This window comes from Somniosus microcephalus, chromosome 3, assembly GCF_052327205.1.
Source record: "Somniosus microcephalus isolate GS21.2 chromosome 3, FLI_Smic_1.0, whole genome shotgun sequence".
NCBI classification, from domain to species: Eukaryota; Metazoa; Chordata; class Chondrichthyes; order Squaliformes; family Somniosidae; genus Somniosus; species Somniosus microcephalus.
In genome coordinates this window covers 80,861,901-80,879,147 of record NC_140989.1, presented here as the reverse complement: position 1 = coordinate 80,879,147, position 17,247 = coordinate 80,861,901, and the positions used below count along the sequence as shown (strand labels likewise).

The 17,247-nt window shown below is 48.9% G+C and overlaps 1 protein-coding gene across 1 annotated transcript in view; it reads right to left on the bottom strand.

Annotated features, from left to right (window-relative positions):
* marc1 (mitochondrial amidoxime reducing component 1) overlaps positions 1-17,247 on the bottom strand; it is a 91,298-nt gene that overhangs the window by 37,178 nt on the left and 36,873 nt on the right. Inside the window, exons 5-6 of the mRNA XM_085981291.1 lie at positions 13,528-13,589; positions 13,140-13,211 (exon numbers count right to left, since the gene is read on the bottom strand). Of these exons, the coding sequence (XP_085837417.1) occupies positions 13,140-13,211; positions 13,528-13,589 (134 nt within the window). The remainder of the gene's footprint in view (positions 1-13,139; positions 13,212-13,527; positions 13,590-17,247) is intronic.

Below are 17,247 nucleotides of genomic sequence, written 5' to 3'. Positions count from 1 at the left end.
TTGTTAAGTGTTATAGTAAACAGTTTAAAAGACAAAGCTACGTTTGGGAACGTTTTATTTCGACACGCGTCTACTCGTTGTTAAAAACCCCACAGCTCAGTGGCTGCCTGCTTGGAAACTAAGAAGCGCCACGACAGATATATTTCCAACCCAGGATATTGTGCGTGACTTGGAGGGGAACTTGGAGGTAATGGTGTTCCCATGTGCCTGCTGCCCTTGTCCTTCTAGGTGGAAGAGGTTGCGGGTTTGGGAGGTGCTGTTGAAGAAGCCCTGGAGAGATGCTGCAGTGCATCTTGTAGATGGTACACACTGCAGCCACGGTGCGCTGGTGGTGGAGGGAGAGAATGTTTAAGGTGGTAGATGGGGTGCCAATCAAGCGGGCTAATTTGTCCTGGATGGTGTCGAGCTTCTTGAATATTGTTGGAGCTGCACTCATCCAGGCAAGTGGAGAGTATTCCATCACACTCCTGACTTGTGCCTTGTAGATGGTGGAAAGGTTTGGGGAGTCAGGAGGTGAGACACTCGCTGCAGAATACAGGAAACTTCGCGATATCCGGCACCGACGGGACCGGCGTGATGCCGATCTATGAAAACTTCCGGACAGACCAGCGCTAATGTTGAAGGATACGGAGGTTTTCATCTCCGTATCTGACAACAAACACTGTTGCTTAGGCCCGTACCTTGGAAGCATCTCTGTAGCTTAGCAACAGCTTCAGAGAGGCTTTCCAGAGACTGACTGTTTAAAAAAAGGCTAGAAGAAAAAAAACCTAACAAAACGGCTGCTGATTTCTGCCGTTAGATCAAGGTTTCCGGCCATACAACCTCCGGATATACCAAAGTTTCCTGTACCTAGCCTCTGACCTGCTCTTGTTGCCACAGTATTTATGTGGCTGGTCCAGTTAAGTTTCTGGTCAATGGTGACCCCCAGGATGTTGATGGTAGGGGATTCGGCGATGGTAATGCTGTTGAATGTCAACGGACAATGGTTAGACTCTCGCTTGTTGGAGATAGTCATTGCCTAGCACTTGTGTGGCGTGAATGTTACCTGCCACTTATCAGCCCTAGCCTGAACGTCGTCCAGGTCTTGTTGCATGTGGACATGGACTGCTTCATTATCTGAGGAGTTATGAATGGCACTGAACACTGTGCAGTCATCAGCGAACATCCCCATTTCTGACCTTATGTTGGAGGGAAGGTCATTGATGAAGCAGCTGAAGATGGTTGGGCCTAGGACACTGCCCTGAAGAAATCCTGCAGCGATGTCCTGGGACTGTGATGATTGCCCTTCAACCACCACAACCATCTTCCTTTGTGCTAGGTATGACTCAAGCCAGTGGAGAGTTTTCCACCAGATTCCCATTGGCTTCAGTTTTACTAGGGCTCCTTGATGCCACACTCGGTCAAATGCTGCCTTGATGTCGCTTATGTTCATTAATAAATAGACATTCTTATTATGAACACAGCTAGCTTTTGCTAGTTACTTTATTGAGCACATGTGGACTAAGTACAGTATCTGTAGAGGCTTCCATCTTGACTGCTGCCTTGTGGGTAGCCTAGTGCCTCATGGGTAATGTAGTCTTAATATATATATACAGCTGGGTAGTGTAGTCTTATATACAGCTCTACGGCTCCACCTAGTGTCCACTATAGAATGACATGTTATTGATCATTACATCCCCCTTTCTTTGAGGTTTAACAAAATCAATATCAATCAACTTTCAAGAAAACAATAAAGATAATATCAGTAACATTTTTGTTAGTGCTCTATAAACATAAACATTTTCAAAACAGTCAACACATTTTCAAAGCTTTACATTGTACTCAAAGATTAAGTCCATCAGGCTCTTTTACTTCACGTGTGGATCTTCTCAACACGGGTAAGTCTGATGGGTCTTCATGAGATTGTTCTGGCAGTGAATGACAAGATGCAGTTGCGGCATTGTCATCAATCTGGTCTTGAATAGTCTCTTGTGTTTTTAGGAGGGAACGGCGGTTCCTCCTGAGAATCTGTCCTTCCTCAGTTCTAACAGTGTATGACCTTGGTCCTACTTCCTCAAGAACTGTAGCTTTCCTGTTCCATGCATCTGGATCCTCAATCCTGACAACATCATCCCTTCTCAATGGTTTTAGAGTTTTGGATGACTTGTCATAGTATGATTTCTGTTTCAGCTTTAACAGTTGAAGTCTCTGTCTCAGTTCCTCACTTTGCTGTTCTTTTGCACAGCAGGGTAGCGTGGTGCGCAACTTGCGACCCATTAGTAGTTCAGCAGGTGAAGAACCACAGTCTAAAGGTGAGGCTCGGTAGCTCAGCAGGGCGAGATAAGGATCAGACTTGCTTTCATCAGTAGCTGCTTGAGAACTTGAACACCTTTCTCTGCCTTACCATTTGACTGAGCATACAAAGGACTGGATGTGATGTGCTGAAAGTCATAATGTGCTGCAAACTGTTGCCACTCCTTACAGTTGAAGCACGGACCATTGTCGCTAACGGCAATCCTGGGAATTCCATGTCTGGCGAAGATGGATTTCACATGCATTATGACACTGCTTGCTGTGGTGCTTGAGAGCAGCGCCATCTCAGGATAGTTAGAATAGTAGTCAATCACTATTAGATAGTCTTTACCATTTAAATGAAAAAGGTCCATACCAACCTTTTGCCATGCTGCTGTTGGTATGTCAGCAACTATCATTGGTTCCTTTGCTTGTTTGTTTTGGTGTTTCTGACATGTCTCACATTTGCCTATCATGTTCTCAATGTCCTTATTTATGCCAGGCCAATAAACACTGTCTCTTGCTCTCCTTTTGCATTTTTCAATTCCGAGGTGTCCTTCATGAATCCTTTTGAGCATGTCTTGACGTAGAGCCTGTGGAATGACTATTCTGTTCTGTTTTAGTAATAGTCCACTTGCGACACTTAACTCTGACCTGATGTGATAAAACTTTGGACAGGAACCTTTTGGCCAACCATGATGAATGTTCTCTATTACTGTTTGTAATACTGTATCTTTTACTGTTTCTTCTGCTATTTGCTTTGATTTTGTGTCTGACACGGGCAGCGCAGCAGTGACCATACTCACATGAACATCCACGTCTTCTTCAGTAGAGCTCACATGACTCATTGTGGGTGCTCGGGATAGTGCATCTGCTAACACTCTGGGCTAGATTTCCAGTATAGGCAGTTTTGGGGCGCAAACCTTAGCGCCCGCCCGAAGTTAGCGCCCGCCCCAAAGTAGCGCCCCGTTGCCGGGAATTCAGTGGCTTCGCCTAAGAGGTTGGTGGAGCGCTAAAAGAGGCGTTCCACTACTATCTTTAGGCGCTAAGCCGGCGGTCCAGAGGGATAGCGCCCAGGTGGAGCGCAGCGCGGGTGCGGTCATTTTTGGACTGACAGCAGACCCCGTGGCGCCGACCAGCTCTTAAAGGGGGAAGGGACGAATTGGTCTGCTGCCACGCCCTGCACACTGCAGCCTTGCAAAGAGGCCTCAACACTGCTGCTCAGCCCCAGGGAGTCATGGCAACGCCAGAGAAGGCCCGTCAGCGTGCCCTACGCTTCTCAGAGGGTGATCTGGACATAATGGTCACAGCTCTGGAGGTGAGGCACAAGATCTTGTTCCCAGAGAGTGGGAGGAATCCAACCCACCACGACTACACCAAAGCCTGGAAGCAGATCGCCCAGAGGGTGACGTTCACCGGCGATGCCCCCAGGACCCACAAACAATGTCGTAAAAAATACAACGACCTGACCAGGATTGTCAGGGTGAGTACCCTTTCCAGTCTCCTCCTCATTCTTGCATGTACACCTGACATGATGGGCAAAGGGAGCTGAAAGTCCTATTGGCCAGCCCTCAGCCAGCAGCATTGGGACAGTCATGAGCATCAATTGGCCATTCGGCACTCTACACTCTGGCCAAGCTATTCCACCATGGGAGGCTGTGCACACTACATCAGGGCTTCACTCTGTCCAAGCTATTCCACCATGGGAGGCAGTGCACACTACATCAGGGCTTCACTCTGTCCAAGCTATTCCACCATGGGAGGCAGTGCACACAACATCAGGGCTACACTGCGCACTTACAGCCCGTCCTTTCTCTTGCAGGCTAAAGTAGCCTTTAATCGCCAGGCCCGTGCCAGGGGTGGCCGCGCCAAGCTGCAGAAGCTCACTCGGCTGGAGGAGCGCGTGTATGTGCTCATGGGAGCCCGTGTGATCGTCCCCACAGCGTGCGAAGTATCCGACCCTCCACTGCCCGGCAATGGTAAGGACCTCGCCATTTGGCCCTCTCGCGTCGCACTGGCCCATCCGAGCTACCTCCTTTGCCACTGTCCCACCAATGCGCTGAATGCCACCAGTCCTAACTCCCTCGCTGACGCCGTCTCCTCACTCTGAAGCTACTCTTGTGCATTCCTGCTTTCAGCTGGTGACGACCAGGACCCTGAAGCTGCCAGTGACAGCACCTCCGAGCAGGAGGAGGAGGAGGAGCAAGCCGGACCATCGGGGGAACAGTCATGTCCCGCAGGAGAGGAGGAAATGCTTGACACCTCCTCACTGGACGAGTGCCTGGAGGAACTGTCGCAGGGCAATGCAGCTTCTGGGACCAGTGGCGTCCAGCCACCCAGGAGCCGTGCGCGTGGCCCGCGGCCTTCCCCCCAAAGGGGGGAAGGATCAGAGGGGAGTGCTGCTGATCGGCACACTCGCCGCCACCAACGTGGCAAGGGTCCCCTAGTTCGGCCCCCTCCTCCCCAGCGGGAGAGTCGCGACTCCAGTCCGGACACCTTCACCTCGGAGGAGGTGCGGAAGCTGGATAAGATGGCCGAGGATTCGGACCGGCGCCACACGGAGCTCATGAGCGTGGTGGGGCGCATGCCTGAGGCCATCGAGTCGCTGGCGACCAGTGTGCGCGAGTTCGGGGCAGCAACTGCCGCGAGTGGCCGCATGCTGACTGATGCCGTCAAGACCCTGGCGGATGTGATGCGCGCGCACACCAGGACAACAGGGGCACTCACTGCTGCCACACGCGCTGTCTCAGGCAGGCATCACCAGGGCAGCCGCCGCGCTGGACCATCCCAGCAAGCCGCCCCTCGGCTGATTGTTGCGGATCCTGCAGTGCGGGCCCGGCCGAGTGCCACCGCGCCACAGCACCAGCCAGCGCATCCCAGACGCCAGCTGGCCCACATTGCGCCATCCGTCGCCGCCATTCCCCCACTGGGGCGTCAAGGGCAAGCGGCTGCAGCTGATGGTGGCCAGGCTCAGGTGCGCCACTCAGCAGACAGCCCCTCGAGGCCCAAACGCCGTGTAGGCCGCCCCCCAGCGGCATCTGGCGGAAGGGCATCTGAGCCTCAGGCGCCTTCCCCCAGCCTCGCAGTAGCCACTGGGCAGAGCTTGCGAAGGAGCAGCAGGCCGGGCAGGGGAGGCAAAAGGCTGGGCAAGGTCTCGCCCTCGCGGGCCACTCAGTAGAGGGTGTGGCCAGCTTTCCTTTTATATGGCGGTGGCCATCTTTATTTTGCCCATGGTTGTGTTGTTGGAGGGCTTATTTTTTGCGTTAGGCAGACGTTGAGGCCCGGTTTGAAGAAAGGTGGAGTGACTCCTCCCCAGTTTGTGGGAGTGAGTCGTTTGTTGGGCTTTTTGTGGGGCCCGTTTATTGTTTTGGGGGATTCATGTGGGAAGGGCTTTTCATTTTTGTGTAATAAAAAATTATCTTTATTCATGCAGTCTCCATGGTTGTTCTTCTTAGTGTTTGTTGGCTTCGCCGGCTGAGGGCTTGCGGAGCGGCTGCATTCATCTTCCCTCATGGCCCCTGGCCATTCCCTGACAGGGGGCTTAGAAGTACCGTGTAATAAGGTGGCGTCGTGCGGCCCTTGGCCCTGGTCGCTCCCTCCTGGGAACGTACTCCTGCTCCTCCTCCTCCTCCTCCTCATGCTCCTCCTGCTCCTCCTCCTGAGGTGCTGGTCCAACGTCAGGTGGCAGTGCCTGAGTCCTGCGGATAGCCAGGTTGTGTAGCATGCAGCAAACCACCACAAATTGGGAGACCCGGTCCGGCGAATACTGGAGAGCTCCTCCAGAGCGATCAAGGCAGCGGAACCGCTGCTTGAGGACCCCAATAGTTTGCTCGATGATGTTGCGGGTGGTTTGATGGCTCTCGTTGTAGGCCTCTTCAGCAGCGGTCCTGGGCGCGCGGAGCAGGGTCATGAGCCAGGTGCACAAAGGATAGCCTTTGTCCCCGAGTAGCCATCCTCTTGGGGGAGGCTGTGCCTGGAACATGTCATGCACAGTACTCTGCCGCAGGATAAAGGCATCGTGGCTGCTGCCTGGGAAGCTGGCATTGACTGCCATGATGCGCTGCTTGTGGTCACACACCAGCTGCACATTCAGAGAATGGTAGCCCTTCCTGTTGCGATACTGCTCGCCATGCTCCAGAGGGGCCCGCAAAGCCACATGCGTACAGTCAATGGCGCCCTGCACCAAGGGGAATTCCCCGAGTCTGGAAAATCCCAATGCGCACTGATGCTGTCTCTCCAGGGCCATGGGGAAGGAGATGAATTGGCTTCTCCTTCTGAACAGTGCTTCGGTCACCTGGCGGAAGCAGCGATGCGCGCCGTACTGGGAGATGTTTGCTATGTCCCCAGCAGCGTATTGGAAGGAGCCGGTGGCATAGAAGTTCAATGCCACCGTCACCTTCACTTCCACCGACAGAGACGTCCTGCACCTGAGCTTTGGCCGCAGATCTCGGCGAAGCAGGTGGCAGATCTCTGCAATCACCTCCTTTCGGAATCGGAGCCTTTTAACACATCGCGCGGCACTCATGTTTAGGTAGGAGCACTGCTGGCGGTATAGCCTGACTGGGTAAGGCCTACGTGGCCGACGCCTGTAGCCCCCTCTGCCTCTAGCCAGGGCTGCCCCTCTCACAATGCGTCTGCGAGCCCTACGGACATGGAGCTGCAGCTCCGCGTTGGCACCCCATGCAACCCCCATCAAATCCTGGCAAACACTCAAATTTCCAAAAGGCCACTTGCAGCGCTCTGGCCTGAGTCCAAAAATACCTGAGCTCTTGCTGCTTGAAACCAGTTAGCTATCCTCCTTGTTGTGTCTCCAGAAATGCGTTGCACAAGAGTGTTTTCTGAAAAAAGGCTGGCCTTTATACTGGAGAGCACGTCCCCTTTAATTTGCGCCCCCCGGGGCCCGCACTGGTTGTGTTGCGTTCCTTTTTCCAAACGCTCCGGCCGCCAGCCGCACAATGGGGCGGTCCGACTGAAGTTTGGAATCGGGGCGGCCAAAGGGCGTTGCACGAGGATGTGACGTCATTTTCTGCGCGCGCATCCGGGCGGGCGCTAAACTTTGCGCCGGCGCTAACGGGCAACTTAATTTGGGGCGGGGCGCAAACTGCACTGCGCACGGGCGCTACACGCATAGCGCCTGAAAATCACTTCTCTTAAGGCGCTAACTGCTGGCGCTAGCAACTGAAAATCTAGCCCTATGTATTTGCCTGGTGTGTAGATCAGTTCAAAGTCATATCTTTGCAGCTTCATCATGAGTCGTTGAATCCTTGGAGACATCTCATTCAGGTTTTTTTTTATGATGGCAACCAGAGGGCTGTGGTCTGTCTCAACTGTGAAGGTGGGAAGTCCATATATGTAGCCATGAAACTTTTCTAATCCAACTACCAAGCCTAGACATTCCTTTTCAATCTGGGCGTATCGACACTCCGTATCAGTCATAGACCTGGAGGCATAGGCAACAGGCTTCCAATCTTCACCCTCTGCTTGTAGCAAGACCGCACCTAGGCCATCTTTTGATGCATCCGTTGACACTTTGATTCTTTTGGTTGGGTCAAAGAAGGTGAGTACAGGTGTGGTTGTCAGCACTGTTTTGAGGTTTATCCACTCTTGTTCATGTCTTTCTGTCCATGCGAACTCATTTGTTTTATGTAGCAGGTCTCGCAGACAGGCTGTCTTGGCTGACAAGTTAGGAATGAACTTTCCAATGAAGTTTATCATCCCCATGATGCGTAGCACTCCTTTTTTGTCAGTGGGTCGGGGCATTTTGAGTATGGCGTTTACTTTTTCCATATCTGGCTCTATTCCTTTACCAGATAGATTATCTCCTAGGAAACTGACACTTGGCTTTGTTGAGCTTCAGTCCATTCCGGCGTATGCTCTGTAGCACTTTAGTCAGTCTCTCATTGCGTTCTTTCAGTGTGGAGCCCCAGATGATGATGTCATCAACATAGACCCGAACTCCTTCCAGACCTTCAATTATGTGTTCCATCGCTCTATGAAGGATTTCAGATGCAGATATTATCCCGAAAGGCATTCTGAGGAAACAATACCTGCCAAATGGTGTGTTGAAGGTACAGTATTTGGTGCTCTCTTCATCCAGTTTTAGTTGCCAAAATCCTTGTGAGGCATCGAGCTTTGTAAAGTATCTGGCACCTGACATTTCACTGGTGATTTCTTCTTGCTTGGGAATCTGGTAGTGTTCACGTTTTATGTTTGCATTTAAGTCCTTTGGATCCATGCATATTCTTCGATCATTGTTCTTTTTCTTTACACATACCATGGAGTAAACCCAGTCTGTTGGCTCTTCGACTTTCCTGATGACTCCTAGTGTGGTCATTCTGTCCAGTTCATTCTTGAGCCGGTCACGCAGGGGTGCTGGAACTCTTCGTGGAGCATGTACCACTGGCTGAGCATCCTGCTTTAGCTGGATCTTGTAAGTGAATGGTAGAACTCAAAATCCTTTGAACACATCCTGGAAATTATTCACTACAGAATCCACCGAGTCATCTGGTCTGCTTATGGCACAGTTTATACGGTAGACTCTTTTGACCAGTTCTAAGTCCTCACAAGCTTTGTCGCCCAGTAGTGAATCAAGCCTTTCAGCCACAACAGAAAACATGAGATGATGCACTTTGTCTTTGACTGTCACTTTAAGTCTGCATACACCTAAGCTATCTATTGTCTGTCCATTATAGTCCTTCAGTAGTACTGACTTTTTCTGTATTTTGGGCTTTTCTTTCATATTGTTGATGTCACTCATACTGATTAAGTTTGCTTTTGCCCCAGTGTCTAGTTTCAAGGTAACTAATGCTCCATTTACCTGCAGTGGGATCATCCATTTGTCCTCTTTTACTGCATTAACTTTATGTTCAGCATTGTCCATTTCTGAGGGCTGCACATTTTCTGTATCCTTTTTGATATTGTCACATGACACCATTCCTACAAAAAATGTCTCACTTAAATCAGTGTCCTCAATTACATTAGCTCGTTGTCCTTTCTTAGTTTGTAATTTTGAAAAGCATTGTTTGGCAAAGTGGTTCTTTCCATTACACTTTGTGCACATTTTTCCAAACGCTGGGCATTGTCTTAACTGGTGTTTGTAACCACAGCGTTTACAATTAAAAATTTCATCCTCCGATTGCTTTTCATTTCTGTTCTGCCCATGTTTCTTTCCCTTATAGGACACAGCACCGACAGCAGCGTTATCACTCATTACAATTGCATCATTATTGATTTCACTGAAAGTCTTCGCGTGCTTTCGAGCTAGCTCGGCATATTTTCACCGCATTTTCCAAATTTAGTTCGGTTTCTCTCAACAGACGTTCCCTGACTTTCTTATCATGAATACCAAACACAATCTGGTCACGAATCATGGATGCTTTGAGCTCAGAGAAATTACATGTCTGTGCTTTCAGTTTCAGATCAGTTATAAAGCTATCAAAAGTATCATTTTGCTGCTGTGTCCGAGAACAGAAGATGTATCTTTCATAGGTCTCATTCTTTTTGGGAGAGCAATGTGCATCACATTTTTTTGGCACATCTTCTAATTTTTCTCTGTTCTCCCCTGGATTAAATACAAATGTATTAAATACCTCTATCACCTGTGGGCCTGCAACCGTAAGCAGCAACGCTATCTTCCTTGCGTCTGGCTTCGTACCGAATCCGATGGCTGCAATGTAGAGTTCGAATTGTTGTTTAAGAGTCTGCCAATTGTAGTCGATGTTTCCTGTGAGTTTCAAATGCTCTGGTGGCTTCAAATTCTCCATGTCGCTTTTCACAATTTTCAGCAGATCTTCACCACCCTGGTACCATCTTATGTTCATTAATAAATAGACATTCTTATTATGAACACAGCTAGCTTTTGCTAGTTACTTTATTGAGCACATGTGGACTAGGTACAGTATCTGTAGAGGCTTCCATCTTGACTGCTGCCTTGTGGGTAGCCTAGTGCCTCATGGGTAATGTAGTCTTAATATATATATACAGCTGGGTAGTGTAGTCTTATATACAGCTCTACACAGCACTACGGCTCCACCTAGTGTCCACTATAGAATGACATGTTATTGATCATTACAATCCTGCAGCGATGTCCTGGGACTGTGATGATTGCCCTTCAACCACCACAACCATCTTCCTTTGTGCTAGGTATGACTCAAGCCAGTGGAGAGTTTTCCGCCGGATTCCCATTGGCTTCAGTTTTACTAGGGCTCCTTGATGCCACATTCGGTCAAATGCTGCCTTGATGTCAAGGGCAATCACTCTCACCTCACCTCTGGAATTCAGCTCCTTTGTCCATGTTTGGACCAAGGCTGTAATGAGGTCGGGAGCTGAGTGGTCTTGGCGGAACCCAAACTGGGCATCAGTGAGCAGGCTGTTGGTGAGTAAGTGCAGCTGGATAGCACTGTCGATGACACCTTCCATCACTTTGCTGATGATTGAGAGTAGACTGATGGGGCGATAATTGTCTGGATTGGATTTGTCCTGCTTTGTGGACAGGACATACCTAGGCAGTTTTCCACATTGTCGGATAGATGCCAGTGTTGTAGCTGTACTGGAACAACTTGGCTAGAGGTGCGGCTAGTTCTGGAGTACAAGTCTTCAGCACGATAGCCGGGATGTTGTCGGAGCCCATAGCCTTTGCTCTATGCAGTGTGCTCAGCCGTTTCTTGATATCACGTGGAGTGAATCGAATTGGCTGAAGACTGGCTTCTGTGATGGTGGGGATCTCAGGAATAGGCCAATATGGATCATCCACTCGGCACTTCTGGCTGAAGATGGTTGCAAACGCTTCAGCCTTGTCTTTTGCACTCACGGGCTGGGCTCCACCATCATTGAGGATGGGGATATTCATGGAGCCTCCTCCTCCAGTTAGTTGTTTAATGGTCCACCACCATTCACGACTGGATGTGGCAGGACTGCAGAGCTTTGATCTGATCTGTTGATTGTGGGATCGCTTAGCCCTGTCTATAGCATGCTGCTTCTGCTTTTTAGCATGCATATAGTGCTGTGTTGCAGCTTCCCCAGGTTGGCACCTCATTTTTAGGTACGCCTGGTATGCTCTTTTACACTCCTTATTGAACCAGGGTTGGTCCCCTGGCTTGATGGCAATGGTAGAGTAAGGGATATGCCAGGCCATGAGGTTACAGATTGTGATGGAATACAATTCTGCTGCTGCTGATGGCTCAGAGCCTCATGGATGCCCAGTTTTGAGCTGCTAGATCTGTTCTGAATCTATCCCACTTAGCATGGTGGTAGTGCCACACAACATGATGGAGGGTGTCCTCAGTGTGAAGACGGGACTTTGGTGGAAAAATTCAGTTGGTTGCGCCATCCGTTAGTGCCTTAAGAGGGTGCTAAGTGGGGCACAAACCAACTAGCACCCGGGCGCGGCACTGCCCACGCCTCCCGCAAAACTCAGCGGGAGGTTAGTGGTGGCGCTAACCATTAGCGCTGCACTGCTAGCGATGACATCATCGGTGTGCGCAGCGCCCCGCTCATGCCCCGGCCGCGATCTTCAGGCGCGTCCCCTGATTTACCGCCGGACGCTATGTCCGACAGGGTCAGGGTGGCATACCTGCGGCCAGGGAGGCGCAAATTAAAGGCGAGATGCGGGGCGGCCATTTTTGTTGTTGGCCGCCTGCCAGCACCTGCCTGCGCTCCCGTCCCCCGGAACCCCACCCCGCCGCGGAGTGCCAGCTGCGCTCCAAAAGCCCGGCACTTCTCCTGGGTGCCGGGCTCTTTTGCCTGCACTCCCGATCCCCGGGGGCCCAGCTGGGCCCCAGATCGTGCTGCACAAGGCCCCTCCCCTTTAAGAAGGGGAGGAAGGCCTGCAATACCGCAGCGCGACGTGCCGCCACGATATTCACTCGCAGCGCCCCAAGAGGGCGGCGGGGCGCCTCCAGCAGCACCCCGCTTCCCTTTGGGGCGCAACTGACCAATTTCCGGCGTGGGGGCGCTAATTTTTCCAGGGCACTACTTTTAGCATCCCGGTGAAGTTAGCGCCCCAAACGGGGCTATACTGAATTTCTCCCCCTTTATCTCCACAATGACTGTGCGGTGGTCACTGCTACCAATACGGTCATGGACAGATGCATCTGCAACAGGTAGATTGGTGAGGACGAGGTTAAGTCGGTTTGTCCTTCGTGTTGGTTCTCTCGCCACTTGTCGCATGCCCAGACTGGCAGCTATGTCCTTCAGGACTTGGCCAGTGGTGGTGCTACTGAGCCATTCTTGGTGATGGACGTTGAAGTCCCCCACCCAGCATACACTCTGTGCCCTTACTGCTTCTTCCAAGTGGTGTTCAACATGGAGGCGTACTGATTCAACAGCTGAGGGAGGGCAGTAGGTGGTTTCTTTGCCCATGCTTGGCCTGAAGCCATGAGACTTCATGGAGTCCAGAGTCAATGTTGAGGACTACCCAGGGCAATTCCTTCCCAGGATATTAGTGAACCAGATGGGTTTTTACAACAATCCGATAGTTTCATAGTCATCATTACTGATACTAGCTTTTTATTCCAGATTTATTTAATTAACTGAATTTAATTTCCTCAGCTGCCGCAGTGGGATTTGAACTCACGTCTCTGGATCATTAGCTCCGTAACATTACCACTATGCTACCATCCCCGTAATACCGTTGAATGTCAAGGGGTGGTGGTTAGACTCTCTCTTGTTGGAGCTAGTCATTGCCTGGCCCTTGTGTGGTGCGAATGTTACCTGCAACTTATCAGCTAACTCAGCTCAGACCAGGAATCAAACCTGGAGCTTGCTAGTCCACATGGCTCAGTTCTCCACTGACTAAGCTCACTGAGACATCAGGGAGGCTTGTGCATCTTATTTGATAACTGGTTGCATTAGTTTGTCTTTACATGTACCTCTTGAGTGTCCCCAGTGGCTCCTTCCTGTCTATGATTCCTGTATCTGGATCTACTGTTGTGAAAATGCATCTAAAAAGGAAGAAAAAGTAAACACATTAGGATGTTAAACACTTAAAACGTGATAGTAATGACACAGTGCATTGGAGGATCAACATCTAGTATTAAGGATTGGTGAGACATCGTCTCAATTGGAGAATGCCAGTTATTGAGAGGAGGGAAGAGGGACATTGGATGTTAAGTGTTCACTGGCTGCTTTTGCACACCTCCTCACATTCAGCCAAGAGTAATACTGGCAGGAGCCACCTCTCCCCTCCCAAAGGCTGCACAAACTGTGTAGCAAGTACTGTTAAGGCAAGAAAACCAGGAGAAATGGCTAAGCACATACCTAGTGCAACACATTCTACGGTACAATTTTGCGGTCCCAATCTGTAGACCTTTCCACGTATCCTAAAAATTAAAAACATAGAAAGTAAGTACTGTGAAAATTTTAGAGCATTCCTGTGCATAAGTTCGATTTCATTGAACAGTTCTCTGTAGAAGACAGCCGCGGCATTCCAGTATAGAATACCTTCCTTTCACATAATACCTGAGGAAATATGAATTAACTTGTATTATTCATTAAATGACAGATAAGGGGCAAACACTTTCTTTGAGTGAGATTGCCAATTTGTGTCCAATTACCAAACACGTCTTAACTGCACGGAGGCCATAACATAGGGTGGTATAAGAAACAGAAACATTTGTTCTTCTGAGGTTAGGGTTAGTGCACATCTGCTCACCCAAAATGGAAATGTGTTCGATTCCACAGCACTGACATCTCTCACCTTCATATAGGATCATAGAATGATACAGCACAGAAGGAGGCCATTCGATCCATCGTGCCTGTGCTGGCTCTTTGAAACAACTATTCAATTAGTCCCACTCCCCATACGTCTGCATAGTTTTTCACTTCAATATTTATCCAATTCCCTTTTGAAAGATTTTATTGAATCTGCTTCCACCACCCTTTCAGACAGTGCATTCCAGATCATAACAACTCGCTGCATAAAAATATCTTTCCTCACGTCGCCTCTGGTTCTTTTGCCAATTACCTTATATTTGTGTCCTCTGGTTACCGACCCTCCTGCCACTGGAAACAGTTTCTCCTTATTTACTCTATCAAAACCCTTCATGATTTTAACACCTCTATCAAATCTCCCCTTAACCTTCTCTGCTCTAAGGAGAATAACCCCAGTTTCTTAAGTCTCGCCACGTAACTGATGTCTTTCATTCCTGGTACTATTCTAGTAAATCTCCTCTGCACCCTCTCTAAGGCCTTGGCACCCTTCCTAAAGTGTGGTGCCCAGAATTGGACACAATACTCCAGCTGAAGCTTTATAACGGTTTAGCATAACTTCCTTGCTTTTGTGCTCTATGCCTCTATTTATAAAGCCAAGGATCCAGTATGCCTTTTTTAACAGTCTTCTCAACTTGTCCTGCCACCTTCAAAGACTCGTGTACGTACACCCCCAGGTCTCTCTGTTCCTGCACCCCCTTTAAAATTGTATCATTTAGTTTATATTGCCTCTCTTCATTCTTCCTACCAAAATGAATCACTTCACACTTCTCTGCATTAAATTTCATCTGCAAACTTTGAAATTATGCCCTGTATACCCAAGTCCAAGTCATTAATATAGATCAAAATTTACCAAAAATATATGAAAACAAAAGACAAACACAACTCTGGCTCCATTATTATTTGTCTAAAATAAAAAATGGTGTGGGTAGTTGTTTCAGTGCAGGTACAATCAAAAACTCCATTATCAATGTATCATACGGCTACCAGGATGGGGGATAGTGAACTAGATTGATCCTGGTCTTTTTTCAACTAGCAATTCCTATGTTCAAATAATGATTATGGCAGAGGCCAGCAATATCACCAAATGCACTTAATTGTAGTGGCATATTAATCATTTTTTATCAGCCCTCATGAGACGTAACATCACAGTGCTTCTAAAAATTCCTTGTACAGGTAGACTATCCTTTATCCGAAAACCTCGGGACCAGCCGTGTTTCGGTTTTCGGAAAATTTCGGATTTCAGAAGGTATTTTATAAGACTGGGAAATTTGTCGGGGGTGGGGGTCGGCGGGGGTCGGGGTCGGTGGGGGTCGGCGGGGGGTCGGGGTCGGCGGGGGGTCGGGGGTGGGGGTCGGCGGGGGTCGGGGTTGTGCGCACGACTTACGCTGAACGAAACCTTTCGGTTTTCAGAGGATTTCGGTTTTCGGAAGTGCGGATAAAGGATACACTATCCCTTATCCGAAAGGGTGGGGGGTCGGCGGGGGGTCGGGGTCGTGCGCACGACTTACGCTGAACGAAAAAACCTTCGGTTTTTAGAGGGTTTCGGTTTTCGGAAGTTCGGATAAAGGGTAGTCTACCTGTATAAATTGCCAAATCCTACTGAAAATCATCGGTATGGTACTGAGCCATAAAGACCACGAGGTCACAGGTTTGTTTCCTTCTGTGTGCTGAATCGAGGCAGCAGTACAGATGCTGCAATTGCTCTTAGCAACTCGAGTTTGGGGGGAGGGATAGTCAGGCAGGCATTCTGCTCCTAATCCCTCTCTACTGACCCCTGAAGGTAAGTGCTCATGTGTGGTTGTCAGGTGAGGGGAGGAATAAGTTGGGCTGTGGTGCCTCCTATGGTCTATCTATCTATCTATCTTAGGCAGTCCCTCGGAACCGAGGATGACTTGCTTCCACATTAAAAATGAGTTCTCAGCTGACTGATGAGTCAAATGCAGGACCTACAGTCTCTGTCACAGGTGGGGCAGACGGTGGTTGAAGGGGCAGGTGGGTGGGGTGCTTGGGTTGACGTGCGCTCCTTGGGCTGCTTGCGCTTGGCTTCCGCCTGCTCCTGGCGAAGAGACTCGCTCCTATGGTAAGCAGCCTGTCAAGTACAAATTGTCAATCCTATCACATACCTAGTCCTGTAGTCCTATCACATCTATCACTCGCATCACCTCCTTACAGACTTTCACTGACTCCCCGAGCCACCTCCCCCACCACTCCACAGTATATCAACCTGAAAATCCTCTTCCTTCTTTTCACATCCTTCCATGCCTTGCTCCTCCCTTTCTCTGTAATCTTCTACAGTTCTGCATCCCAAAACACACCATCTGCTCTTTCCACTCCGGTTCACTGCAGATCCTTATCCCTCCCTGCGCTCTACCACTGGTGACAGAACTTTCAGACACTACAATGTTACACCCATTTCTTCCTCTCCACCTCCCCCCCCCTTCAAAAGTCTTCTGAAACCCACCTCTTTTGCTGTGCCTTACCTTAACCATAGTTTCTTATGAAATCCCTGAACTTTTTATAAATATCGTTATATTAAAGATGCTATAAAAGTGCAGGTTACTGTCGCTGTCGTAGACGTCGCTGTAGAGAGCTCGAGTAGAGAGCACAGCAGGGTGAGCTGGGAACGGGGCAAGGACTTTTAAATTGGGAATTTGGTGAGAGTGAGAACTAGGTGCAGAGGAGGAAGGAGATGCTAAGTAAATTAACCATGGAGCAAAAGCCAAGTGTTATATTTTATACTTTAATACTTAACAATATGGTAGATTAATAAAAAAATTATAAAGAAGAGGCAAGGGCATAAACCAAACTAGCAGTTTTAAGTAAGCAATAAAAATTAAATAAAAACTGACATAAATAAGAAAAAAAATACACTAATTAAACTAAATTGAGCAATAAAAAGTAAATAAAAGAAATCAAATTAAATCCCTCTGATAATCAACATTTAGTATTAAAGATGAATCAGTTAACTCTGAAAATACATAAATAAATAACTGCTGCGCAATAAATTAAAAACAGTTAATAGCAGAACAGGCAGTGTGTCAGGACTGCAAAATGTGCCAATTTGTAGACTGTCCCAGAGGAACACACCTGTGGGAAGTGTCTGCCTTGAAGTAGCCCAGCTCAGCGTCACTGAGCTGGAGTGCGAGTTAGAGACACTCCGACACGTAAGGGAGGAAGAGAAATATCTGGATAGTTTACTCCACAACACAGTCACCATATAGAGAGATACAGGTAAAAAGACTTGCATTTTATTTATATATAGCGCCT